The 13,486-nt window shown below is 34.6% G+C and overlaps 1 protein-coding gene across 3 annotated transcripts; it reads left to right on the forward strand.

The window, feature by feature from the left end:
• Positions 1–230: 230 nt before the first annotated feature.
• On the forward strand, positions 231–13,450 carry LOC126976012 (TELO2-interacting protein 1 homolog). Of its 3 annotated transcripts, XM_050824150.1 has the most exons (9): positions 232–750; positions 2,505–2,650; positions 3,361–3,535; positions 5,860–6,052; positions 9,487–9,625; positions 11,131–11,296; positions 12,542–12,732; positions 13,127–13,303; positions 13,425–13,450. In XM_050824150.1, exons 1-9 carry the CDS (start codon positions 560–562, stop codon positions 13,433–13,435), a joined length of 1,389 nt encoding a protein of 462 aa, XP_050680107.1. In that variant the 5' UTR covers positions 232–559; the 3' UTR covers positions 13,436–13,450. The 3 variants fall into 3 exon arrangements, with proteins under 3 accessions (XP_050680108.1, XP_050680109.1, XP_050680107.1); XM_050824151.1 differs by lacking the exons at positions 13,127–13,303; positions 13,425–13,450 and having other exon boundaries at positions 231–750; positions 11,131–11,292; positions 12,542–12,726; XM_050824152.1 differs by lacking the exons at positions 12,542–12,732; positions 13,127–13,303; positions 13,425–13,450 and having other exon boundaries at positions 231–750; positions 9,487–9,612; positions 11,131–11,278.
• The last annotated feature ends 36 nt before the right edge of the window (positions 13,451–13,486 follow it).

The following is a 13,486-nucleotide window of genomic DNA, read 5'->3' on the forward strand; positions in this document are numbered from 1 at the left end:
ACAGTCTAATAGCATGAATATTTATTTAAGGTTTTTTAAAAAAAGAAAGAAAATAAATCTTGTATCAATCTTTAGCACCGATCACTTCTACATGACATTGCCAAACTTGTGGTATACCTTCCATAGAAGCTACAGTGGTTAGAATAGAATAGAATAGTGTCAATATGCTGTCAAGCTGTCATATGTCAAACGTCACTCATAAGTCATATTCTGATTTCTGGGCCCTATTCTGTCAGTGTGGTAAAAAAATATAGGTACCTACCAAATTGCGATTCAACATGTTTCATATATAATTTAATTTGTAATTGTTGCAAGTATTTACGTGTTTAGCTGCGATAACATAATATTTTATTTTATTCTATTTTGTTTTCATTTGCAATAAGCTCTGTTTTAAAGCGCGGTAAAAGTGCATCTGTAACATCAATACTATTTAAATGTGAAATAAAAGTAGGAAAATCAAACATACTTTTGTAAAGAGCAACATGTACTCTAAAGTGAATTAGTTTTAATATACTAATAGGTTGCAACTAACAAGCACCTGAATTTCAAAAGCTTAATAATGGATGCCGATCTGAAAAGAGCTTTCGCTGTAACAAAGCCTGTGTGCGATATGGTAATGATAGACCCAACGCCGGCCAATATTAATGCTTTAATGAATTTAGCATTGGATTTGAAGGAAGATACATTAGAAAAATTGCAGCTGTTCATCCTGTTTCCTATCATCACTCATCTTCAGTCCAATGAGATTACGTAAGTTGGCTTATTATTAGATTTATTTAATGTTTAAGAATAATCTACCCTCTGTGTACATAAAAGACCAGAGGTTGAGTTTTGAAATGTACTTGATAGACGAGGGTATAAGTGTCTTCTGATGCCCTTGAAACAATTTTTTGGCTAGAGACTTGCTAGTTTTCTTTAAGAAAAAATAAAAATATTAATATTTATGTACAACTTAGTAATTTACTAAGCAACTTAGAACAGGTGAGCACTATAGGTAATTTACAATAATATTCAAAATAATGCAACCTAGATTTTGTTCCCGACAACAACATATAGGTATAAGAGGTTCACCCCTTGCACTTTTTTAAGACTACCAATCAAACAGAAAACAGAGTACTAAAGTTGGACAGTATACAAGTCAGTACTCTAACATTAGTTTCCGAGTTCCTCAAGGTAGTTTTCTGGGCCCCATACTTTTCTTATTTATATCAATGATTTACTTAAAATAAAAATCGAAAGTGCGAAATTATTTGCGTATCCTGATGACACTGCTATTATCTGACATTGTGTACTGGTTTAGCGCTAATAACCTATTGTTAAATAACAAGAAAACTAAATACATTAAATTTACCATACCAAATGTCAAAAATGTAAATGCAAATGTTTTGTGAAATGGAGAGGTGCTAGAACCGGTGGAATCCGCTATATTTCTTGGCATAACTCTAGATTCCAAATTACAATGGGGCCCCCATATTGAAGGATTGGCGAACAGACTTAGTTCTGCAGCATACGCGGTTAAAAAGATTAGACAATTAACTGACATAGATACGGGGCGACTAGTATACTTTAGTTATTTCCATAGAATAATGTCCTATGGTACATTGCTATGGGGCAACACTGCCGATATTAATACAATATTTGTACTGCAGAAGAGGGCTATTCGCGCTATTTATAACCTAGGTCCTAAAGAATCATAGAGAGCAAAATTTAAAGAAATTAACATCTTGACTGTTGCTTCTCAATATATTCTTGATAATGTAATGTATGTTCATAGGCACATAAGTGAATTTGCCAGAAACTGTCATAACCATAATGTTAACACCAGGAACAGACATAAACTTATGATGCCTACTACTCGGCTAAGTCGAGTTAGTAAGTCTTTTGTGGGGCGATGTATATGCTTTTACAACAAGATCCCAGAATATGTTCAAAACAAAAGTATAATGTTATTCAAAAGAATTGTTAAAAATCGTGTGGTAAAGGTTACTATAACATAAATGACTTTCTTAATGATACCACAGATTGGGAATGGAGTGACCTCAGGCTATTAAGTAATAAGTTTAATTGTACAATATTACTTTGTAAACATATTTATTCGATGAAAAAAAAGCCCACTGAGTTTGTTGCACCCATTCTTCTCAGGTCTGAGGCTTTCATTTTGGAATGGGTGGTAGTTTTTGACTTTCAAAAAGTGATGTCACATCTTATTTTGAATAAAATTATTTGAATTTGAATTGTGTTTGCGGGGAAAACCTGGGAATCAATTTGTAGTGTTACTCATAAGGGAGTTACACTGGTTGATTTCTGGTTAAACCAAAATTTACTCACTTTAAATACACAAAAAACGAAATATATTTGCCACTCTATTAACAAATCTATGCAACCACCTACAGACAACTACAGTCTTAAGACCAGTTTTGCAAAGCGACAGTTTACAAAACAACCAGAACATAGCTATATTTTTGATAATTGGCAATAATAATATCATAAATTAATTATTACAGTGGTAAATATGATCTACAAATACTACTGATAAATGCAATGAAGGAGGTATTACAGAGGGTTATACATCTGCAAACATATGACTTATTTATCAGGATACAGTTAAATCTTGGTCAGATTGCATTTGATACAAAAAAACCAGGCATGAGTAAGTATCAGGCTTATTAATCAAATATTTAAGTATATTTTATATTCATTTATGTTTATTTACTTATAAACACAAGTAAAATTCTTGCTGCAAAAAGTTATCTATATAATATATTCTATATTATACATTATGTGTAACCTTGTATTTGTGTTATATATATATATATATGTAAACTTGCAACCTCGCACTTGTGCGACTCAAAAATGCATGCCGGTTTCCCTGTAATTGGATTTACACCACAATTAATACTTATTTTGTTATTTTTATAAGCTAGTAATAGTGTATAATCTGTTGGTGAACCTAATAAATAATTAATAAATAAAGTGCTACAAAGTGGCTGTGTTTAGGAACACAAATATATGTACTTTATGTGGAATGATTGACATGATATAATAATAATTTAAATAAACTTAGTATAAACATACATTAAGACGAAGGGGAGTAACCTCAGCTTATGCTGCTTGAAATGATATTTTCACGCAGTTCTGTTTTTCAGCCATCCCCATGTGATACACAGTAAAGAGAGGCCAAACTAATAAAGAAATTGAAACATTTAAATTGTATTAACCTCAGTATTTATGAGTGTGAGTGTGTGTTTAATAAGTATATGAGTGTGTGCCAAAGTCTCAGTTTTAATGTAATATAAATCGAGTTGAAAATGCTATAGTTAAATAATCCCATTCACTTTTAAATATTATGAATTTTTTCAGTTGGAGATGTTCCAGAAGAGCTAAAACTCACAATAATGCAAACACAAACAGCCTTGATGCTGAATTTAGAACCTGCATATAGAGTGAAACAAATTCACTTACATTCACCCCTACTTGCCCAAGCTATATTTGCGTCTGTTCATATGGCTAAAATGGAAAGGCACAGAGCTCTTAGGTATGTTTTGAAATATTATTTCTTTCTCTCATACAATTTATCTAGCACAAAGCTGGTCACAGCATATACTGTGGGTGACAGACAAAACTTATATACATACTAGCTGACCCAGCAAAAGTTGTATTGCCAATATTAAAATTGTGATACAAAAGTAACTGTTGATCATAGATTGGTGAAAATTGTTTTTTTTTGTTTATTTGGCACTGCTGTAGTGCCAACTAACTTACACGAATAAAGTTAACTAAAGATCTGAATATTATATGCTATAGCTATTTCTAATCAGTGATAATAATATAAAATTACATTACTAACACAGTAAAGAATTTGTTAAATAAATGTTATTATTAATTGGGATATTAAGATATCCCAATTAACACATCAAGCATTGACATGATAACAATGATTCATTCCTGAGGACCTGTATAGCCGAGTGGTTAGCGATCCTTCCTACTAAGCTAGAGGTCCCGGGTTCGAATCCCGGTAGGTGCAAGCATTTATATGATGCATATGGATGTTTGTTTCCGAGTCATGGATGTTTAAATGTATTTATGTATGTTTATATGAATATATGTATGTTTAATTTATGTATGTGTATTAAATATATCATTGTCTTGTAACCCATAACACAGGCTATATATGCTTAACTTTGGGCATGATAATTTGTGTAAAAAGGGAGTCATTATTATTATTATTCCTATACAGTGCAGCTTGATTGAACCGTAATTCTGAGTGGCATCCCAATTGCACTCGCCTCACGGCAGAAGAAATGTTGTTGTAATTGTTTCTATACATAGGGAGGCATTGAAACTTTGAAACTCTACTTGCTCTACCACTAATCAACCGCCAGGGGCGCGTTTTTCATGCAAAGTAGGCACTGAGGATCTACCTAGTAGTTGAGCTTTGGAATATGCAAAGATTGCTTACCATAGGACTAGTATACTAGCGTGAGGAACATATTGATGAGTGGGTGTGCAATAGAAGTTTGGTTATATTTTAATTTATTTTTATATTTTAATTTATTTATCTATACTAATATTATAAAGCTGCAGTGTTTGTTTGTTTGTTTGAACGCGCTAATCTCTGGTACTACTGGTCCGATTTGAATGATTATTTGAGTGTTGGGTAGTCCATTTATCGAGGAAGGCTATGTTTTTTTTTCAAAATTAGGGATCCATAATAAAATTGCTATTTTGTAACACAAGGTGTAAAATCTAAAACCTATTTTTGCGTGCGCTGCAAAAACTATTGACAATAGAACAAAATGATGTACAGGCTATAATATAGGCAATATTTTATTACTTATAAAACTATCGCGTGAATTATACTTTACATGGCAAAACAAGGTTTGCCGGGTCAGCTAGTTTATTATATACAGACACTTTATCACATAATATTACATCATATTTGGTCCCTACACTAGGCGTAGCCTGTCCTGTAGGCAACCAATTTATCTATTGTTAACAATATGAACCGAAAGGTCAAAAAATGCACTCTGTATGCATGTGTGTCTCTCTGAGTGTGTGTGTGTGTATGTGTGTGTGGGTGGTTGTGAGTGAGTATCTGATTATAGTATGTTACAAAGTATTAACATTAAATGAATGCTAAGCTATCACTTTAAGAATTTATATAACCAAACTTGCGTTATATATAACAGAACCAAATGAAACTAAATTAACTTTAACACTAGTGCTATATTTATTTAATTACGTAGTTTACGAGGTAGGCACTGCCCAATTGCCTATATGATATGCATGCCCCTGTCAACCCCTAACCCCAGCATTGCTCATGATAACTAATCCACAGTCCCTAACGCGAACGTGATATGTGTATTTCATTATTATAAAACTAGAAATAAGAGATTGCCTGTAACTAATTCTATTAGGCTTCATAAGATACATAATAGCTTTAAGGGTAAATGTATACACTTTTATAATAAAGTCACAGCCACTGTTCAGGCATTATCTATAAACAAATTTAAATGTTTTATTAAAAAAAGGCTCTGTCGTAGATCCTACTACTCCAGATCCGAATTTCTAAGTGTACGGACAGCCTGGGACTAGATTGTGATTATTTTATAGCAATAGCAATGACAGTACAATATTGTATATTTTATTTAAAATAGCGAAAAAAGAAGAATGTTGGGAGAATTTCTTGCGCCAATTCTTCTCTCTCAGACCGCCATTTGTTTCCGAAGCGGTAGTAGTATCTAGTATATTAGAAAGAACATCAAAAAGAATTCTAAAGGAATAAATTTTGAGAAAATAAATGCCTTTTGTAAATCAGTTATTATACTTTTAATATACATGACTTAACAAACTTTTCAGGCTAGCAGCATTAGAAAGCCTAATGTCACTCACCTGTACTCATCCACAGTTGACTGATGCAAACTATATGATCGCCAACCCTGTAGTTGAGAAGGCTGTAGTTCATATGTTAGCCTGTATCCTACCTGGAGTGCTGTCGACATTGCAAGATGTGGCCATGTGTACTGACAACCCTGGACATGCCATTGTTTTGGTGAGTTTTTTTCATGTACATATGTATACAGCATGTATATGTAAGTCGAGTTAGTAAGACTTTTGTGGGGTGATGTATATGCTTTTACAACAAGATCCCAGAAAATGTTCAAAACAAAAGTATTTCGTTATTCAAAAGAATTGTTAAAAAACGTGTGTGTGGTAAAGGTTACTATAACATAAATGACTTTCTTAATGATACCACAGATTGGAAATGGAGTGACCGCCCTCAGGCTATTAAATAATAAGTTTAATTGTACAATATTACTTTGTAAACATATTTATTCGATGAAAAAAAAGTCCGCTGAGTTGGTTGCGCCCATTCTTCTCAGGTCTGAGGCATTCATTTTGGAATGGGTGGTAGTTTTTTGACTTTCAATAAGTGATGTCACATCTTATTTTGAGTAAAAATATTTGAATTTGAATATACGTTCAGTGTGACCAGGCGATGATTCCTTAACCATTACACACACAAAAAACTTGAAACTTATACCGAAAGTATGTTACCTAATCAGAAAAATTACATCAATAACTTGTTTTAAAAATCAAACAAAAAGTATCCAAAATTTTAATATTAAAAATACAAAATTTTGTATTTAAAGCAGATGTTCCAAGTGCGTCCTTTTTGTGCGATACAATGACCTTTTACAACCTATTTACTAGCTGTGTCCGCTACAAGGCCATCATGGATAATCTAACTTGACATGTTAATATAACATGAACACGCATCATTATTTTGCAGGTCAGTGTTGCGCGCGCGCAACATATTTAGCTTTTGTTAATCGGGCATGTTGTAGATTGGATCGAATAATATTATGCGTGTGTGAAGCCATAGCGAATCCTAGTGTTCCTCTATAATTTCCAATAATATTTAGTTGTATTTCAAAATATTGTAAGAGTTTGTCATTATACTTTATTGTCACTGTGTATCGTAAGCTCACGATAATTGTAAACGCTAAAATTAAATGGGAAATTATTAGGGATTACATAAATTTGAGGTATAAAAAATCAATCTATTGAAAAAAAATCGTCATTGCTGAGGAGGTTGCGGGGTAGCCCTAACATCATTCTACAAACTATTGCTAGTTATTATGATGCGCCAATTATAAAGGCATTTATGCGGTTTCATGTGCCTGTGTAGTTATAATTATACTAACAAAATTTAGGACACAACGCCCAGCAATTTAATATGTGTGATAAAAAACTTAACATCTTACAAAGTGAAAACTTCTTTAGCATCGTTGATGAAACGAAAAAGCGAGACAGTAAAAAGAGACAGACACGACTTAACGTGGGAGAAAATTAGATACGAAGCATTGTGCAGTGTTTTGATACCAGGCGATCATAGTTGAAGAAGAGATTGTCTTATGTGTGACGCTAGTATACCTTAATATATTCTGAGGTCATGCGCACGACGTATTACTCTACATAGAGACCAGGAGAACATAACTATAGTAGCGGTGATAGTAATGTCTTTCATAGCGGTTTAAATCATGTGTCATCCTAGCAACATGTACCAGGACTTCATATAGTAGGGGAGCCCAAGCGGGGATTTCGGGATTTACTAAAGCGCGGCAGATTAATATACAGGGGGATACCTTGTACCCGGTTAAGTACCTCCAATAAAACATCAGGCCCATGTATAAGGCCGCCCGTGAAGGATACAGGATCAGATTAGTAAAAATAAATTGACCATCAGAAATTTTCGAGCGCGTCAGATTAAGGTAGGGTGAGTTAATTACATCCTAAAAATGTGTATATTCCACTAATCTGACAATTTGAGAGTGACGTAAAGAGAGGGGAGGGCAGCAAAGTTGTAAAGAAAACGTCATCTCGACATTCTCGAGCGTAGCTAATTTTTTTTTTTTTTGAAGGAAATAATTCAATAATAATGAAAAATATATAATCTGACGATTTCCGAAAGCCGAAATAACAAAAATTCGTCGATAAAGTTAAATGCTGCAGCTGCGTGATGGATAAAAGCATACACTTATTTATTTGCATGCTATTTCCTGAGCTTTTCAATTAATTAAGTTCAATGATTTATATAAAATATTTTTAACTTCCCGCTTAGAAAAATTAAAAATTTTAAACAATTCGGGAAGTTATTGGTTTTACCCCGTTTTGCGAAAATCTAATTTTCATCAGATCTCGACGTTTTAAGGGCATAGGAAGCTTCCCTGATGTATGTCTGTATGTATGTGTGTGTGTGTGACTGACTTTGTGACTCGCTTATAACTTTAGACCGATCGGAATCTACTAAACGGCGTTCTAAAGAGTTCCCTCAAAATTAGATTTCCTGTGAATTTGAACCGATTCGGACCGATAGATTTTGGGAAATTTTGAAAAATCTAAAAAAAAAGTTTTTTTTGGAATAACTTTTAAACGTCTTTATCGATCAATTTCAAAAACTAATCCGCCTTTAAGCTTGAAAAACCACGTCGATCGCCACCAAGCTGGTCAAAATCGGTTGATTCGTTCGAGAGATATCGTGAACGAAAGAAACCCGAAAAAGGTGTTTTTTCGTGATTACTCCGAAATTTTTGGTTCGATCAATTAAAACTAGAAAATGACTTATGAGGATGATAAAACTGCGTCGAATGCCAACCGCGTGAAAATTGCTTGATCCATTCAAAAGTTATTGCGGTGTGAAAATTCCAAGTCAGATCAGGTGAATCCCTCTAGATAATCGTCAGATTATGAGACATTACGTTTAGAACATAAAGATGAACCATATATATCTTAATCTGACGCGCTTGAGTATTTAAAAATGGCGAATTTTTTTTGCACATTATGAAAATGGCCGCGAGTTTGCGTCCCATCGAAGTCGTCAGATTAGTAAGTGAGAGCTTTTTTTGGTGCACTTAACACTCCCTTAGAAAATCTGACGCGCTCGATTAAATTTGTTTTCATTTTCAACCCTTACATACAACCCGCATCATGCAAACGATCAGATTAACATACGTACATTGTTAAAAATACGTAGAACTTTAATGCTATCAATATCTGACGCGTTCGAGTATGTCAATGCAACAGTTTTTTTTACATATTTAAAAATCTATAGCCGCTTCCCCCACCGATGAAAAGGTATATCATCATCATATAACATTTTTTTCTTCTTATCATCTAAGCTTTGCAACCCAATAGGTCTCTACGACGCTCGAGTAAATCCCCATTTAGCATCGTGGGCTCCCCTACTAATATGCAGCTTAGAGCTTCATGCACAATGCAGGTTTCACTTCTGGCCTTTTTTTAATTTGTACGCACTCAATTTTTTTTAAATACTAAGTATTTATATGAATCTATTTTCTTTAGAATGTATTTTTCTGCTGCACCACACTTCAAAGACCTCTGTCTGTATTTATCATAAGCCGTTATATGCAAAATTTGATTGACAAAATAATTAAATTTTTTTTTTAACATTTTTGTTTTCAGAATGCTCTGAATATCATACACCGTATTCTCTGCATGACAATGAACAATAAACACTTAGTTACTAAAGAGATCACGGCAGAGGACTTCATGAGAGTGCTTTCAATCAGTCAGTCAGATAAAGCGAATGTAAGCGGCAAGGGTAATTGACTTCACAGAATATTATCAGTTTTATTAATAATTAGCATGAAAAAGTAGATATTCCATTCTAGAAAGTAAGCCGCTTAGTCAGTAGATTAGAATAATCTGTAATATATAGGTATTATCTCTCATTTCACTAAGCATCCATTTCTAGAATGTGTCCCGACTGCTAAAACTTTTGTTGTTTGAAAGATATTGTTCATAAAAATACAATGAGCTCCTGGTCTATAATTTACCTACCCTTATTAGTCGAATGCCCGTTTGCACTAAACATCTTAAAGTACGTAAATACTTACCCCCTTATTCATAATAGTCTGCTAACTTAAAGCATTGCTACTTCTCACTCTGTCTTCTTCTATTGACCTAAGTCAGAATGAGAAAAAACACTCCTAAGCGGCTGTTTAAAGTTAGCGGACCATTATGAATAAGGTTTATGTGTAAAGTCTAAATTGTCATTCTTTGCATGGCTTTGACGCTTATGAGTATCGGCTTAGCAACTTTGGCGATTCTTCAGTTAAGTAAGTGCAATCGGGTATGATGTCTTTTTAGTTTTAGGGTTTTTTCATTTCCAAATTAATTAGAAACGGAATCGTGTTTTTTTTAGTTTTTTATTTACGATTTTATTAAATATATAGATTAAGAGAGTAAGGCTGAGACAGAAAGAAATGCTTTATTTTTCGCCTGATGTGATGATTCACATTCCCGATAACAAAAAAGACAATAAATAGGTTGTCTCTATTTAATAAATAAAATGTAAAATTAGAAGTGATTGTTTGTTAAATTGATGTATTTAAACCTATTAAGTGTATGTAGTTTCACTTCTAAATTACGTATTAAAGGATGTCTCCTTTATATAGATTAGTAAATTCGTGAAAATAGGGTTCATTTCTAAGATCAAATTAACTGCTTTAACTTAGCTGGCATGGATGGTCAATCACTGGATTAAGTACAACAACTCGTCATATTCGCATATATCTCGAGACCAGTGCACCATAGATTACTTAACTGAAATTATTTTTGTTATATTCCATTTGACTGTTTGAGGTGAGTCATTTTATGACATCCAAACCTTTTTACTCTCTAAATAATATAATATTATACGCTTTATATTAGCTTCACCTGTATGTTTGTATGTTTATAACCGACTTCTTTGGGCGCGATTTTGACCCACTTTAAACGGTTAGATTTCGTTCAAACTTTGTAGATTTATCGAGGACCGATCACATTACACTAATTTGATAAAATTATTCAATTTTTCAATTTGCAAAATATGATTTTTGTTAATTTATATAATTTTCATCTATAGTCGATCAGGCAGGAATTGATGTTAAAGTGCTTAATAGTTTTAAAAATACGCTTTTATAGAAAATTTAACTAAAAAATGAAAAATAAATAATAGTTAGAGAGTAAAAATGGTTCAACTTTTACAATTTATTAACAGCTATATAAAAACATAGTATTTAAAAGTAAAATTCTAATATTAATTTATTTTTAATAAACTTTCAGTGAAATCTGCCGATATACCAAAGCTGACCCGCGAATGGTTTGACATGGCCGGGGAGAAGTTGGATGTCGTTGTGCGAAGTCTAATCCGGTTGGTCAGTTACGAACATTATAAAGTAAGAAAGGAGTTGGCTGTGCTGTGCTATAGGGTTGCAACCGAGTGTAGTAAGTGAGTACTTTATTCGCACAAACACAAAGAAAACAAATAATGCTGTAGCAGATCTAGAATCATAACAATCTTCTCAACTAAAATGTTTTTTTTTTTTGGGAAATAAGGGACGAGACGAGCAGGACGTTCAGCTAATGGTACGCCCTGCCCATTACAATGCAGTGCCGCTCAGAATTATTGAAAAACCCAAAAATTCTGAGCGACATAAGATGCTATGTCTCATTTGCCCAGTAACTTCACTAGCTATGGCGCCCTTCAGACCGAAACACAGTAAAGTTTACACATTACTGCTTCACTGCAGAAATAGGCGTGGTTGTGGTACCCCTAATCTAGCCGGCATCCTGTGCAAAGGAGCCTCCCACTGGTGAAATGCTATGGCAGATCTAGAATCATAACAATATTCTTATCTTGAATGTTTTTTTCTCAACACAGGATCATAAATTTACTTTTTGATTGTTTAAATACACACACTAAATACATCCCACGAATAGAAATTCGATATGTGTGCGACATTTGTGTTTTTTTTATATGTAACGGGTCTAATCGACAAGTGGATTATCATTTTTTTTTTTAAATTCCTACTTTATGGAAAAGGGTAACAAATGAGCATACAGGTCACCTGGTGTTATGTGATCACCACCTCCCACATTCTCTTGTAACACCAGAGGGATCACAGGAGAGTTGCTGATGGAAAGTTAGAAAATCGAGCCGCCCATGAACATCAGTAATACCACAGGTCAAGAGATGTGTTGCCAGCCTTTGAGATGGGAGTTTGCAATTAACTTGATGTTCCCTATGTAATATATCGTTTTGGTTGCCAAAAAGTTTTTCCTTAGCATGAATGTCAGCCAATTAGTAGTTAATTGCGATATTACTTATAATTAATTAGTGCTAAAAAGCCTGGAATACCCCAGAAACTCAAGTCTAAAAATTAATACTTCCATCCAGAGCCTTAAAGGCAAATTCATCTCAAATAGTGTTAGATATGGAAGAAAATGTTATAAATAAATAAATATAAGGTATTTATTTCAGGCATAATAAAACCCATATTTCCATAAAATTTTGAACACTGTAAAGGGGTGCCAAGTTAAAAGTAAAATTAGACTAACTAAAACTATATAAATATTGCACAAATTTGTGCAGTCATTTATTGTTCTTGTCCATGTGAACAGAGATCCAGCGCTTAAACACTGGATTCCTGATGTCGTCAGAGACAGCTACGAGTATTTTATTGTATTTATTCAGTACTATGCAGCCGTCCATCGCAATGTGTTTGGACACGTTGATCTCCTTGTCGGCGGACCCGTACGTTGAAGTGATGGAGTACGCGGCCAGGTGCTCCGCTGAAGTCGCGCGGAGCCCTACAGCGTTGAACCACTTCGATACCAACTTGAGTATAGTGCTGGGAGGGTTGCCGCGGGTGCTCAACAATATAGGTAAGTTTGATTTATGTATTTAATGTCGTTACAATGAAACCAAACTGGATTTCATTTATCACTGATGCCGGCCCGATTATGGGTACCACAACGTCGACTATTTCTGCCGTGAAACAGTGATGTGTAGGCATAACTGTGTTTTGGTCTGTAGAGCGCCGCAGCTATTCAAATACTGGGCAAATGAGACTTGACTACTAACGTCTCAAGGTGACGAGCGCAGTTCTAGTGCCGCTCAGAATTTTTGGGGTTTTTCAATAATTCTGAGCGACAGGGCGTATCAATTACCAACAGCTAAACGTCCTGCTCGTCTCGCTTCTTATTTTCATAAAAAAATATAGCCAAAAAAGACTTAACTATAGTTATATGAGTATTTACTAATCATGAAAATCCACAGATTCGAGACGCAAGCTGAGATCACTCAACCTCTTGTATGGCTATATCGAGTTGCTCAGCTCCGGTCGACCCTCGCGTCTCGCTGCACTGCTCAGCGGCGACGGACACCGCAGGCTGTGCGAGTGTCTGGTGACCGCAGCCGCTTTGAGTGACCACTGCCCCTACACTAATACCACAGGTACTAGATGAGCCTTGGCGTCTCACAGCACTGCCCACCAGCGACGATCAATGCAAGCTGTGCGAGTGTGTTGTCACCACCGCTGTTCTGAGTGACCACTGCCTGTACACTAATACCACAGGTACTATATGAGCCTTGGCGTCTCACCGCACTGCCCAGCAGCGACGATCAATGCAAGCTGTG

Source organism: Leptidea sinapis, chromosome 39 (assembly GCF_905404315.1).
Source record: "Leptidea sinapis chromosome 39, ilLepSina1.1, whole genome shotgun sequence".
Classification (NCBI taxonomy): domain Eukaryota; kingdom Metazoa; phylum Arthropoda; class Insecta; order Lepidoptera; family Pieridae; genus Leptidea; species Leptidea sinapis.

What these genes read in the sequence shown, in the direction of transcription:
- LOC126976012 (XM_050824150.1), top strand. Translation starts at nt 560, where the DNA reads ATGGATGCCGATCTGAAAAGAGCTTTCGCTGTAACAAAGCCTGTGTGC. An exon ending in CTTCAGTCCAATGAGATTAC is followed by an intron (nt 751 to 2,504) that starts GTAAGTTGGCTT and finishes TAATTATTACAG; the next exon opens with TGGTAAATATGATCTACAAA. An exon ending in GCGGGTGCTCAACAATATAG is followed by an intron (nt 12,733 to 13,126) that starts GTAAGTTTGATT and finishes GAAAATCCACAG; the next exon opens with ATTCGAGACGCAAGCTGAGA.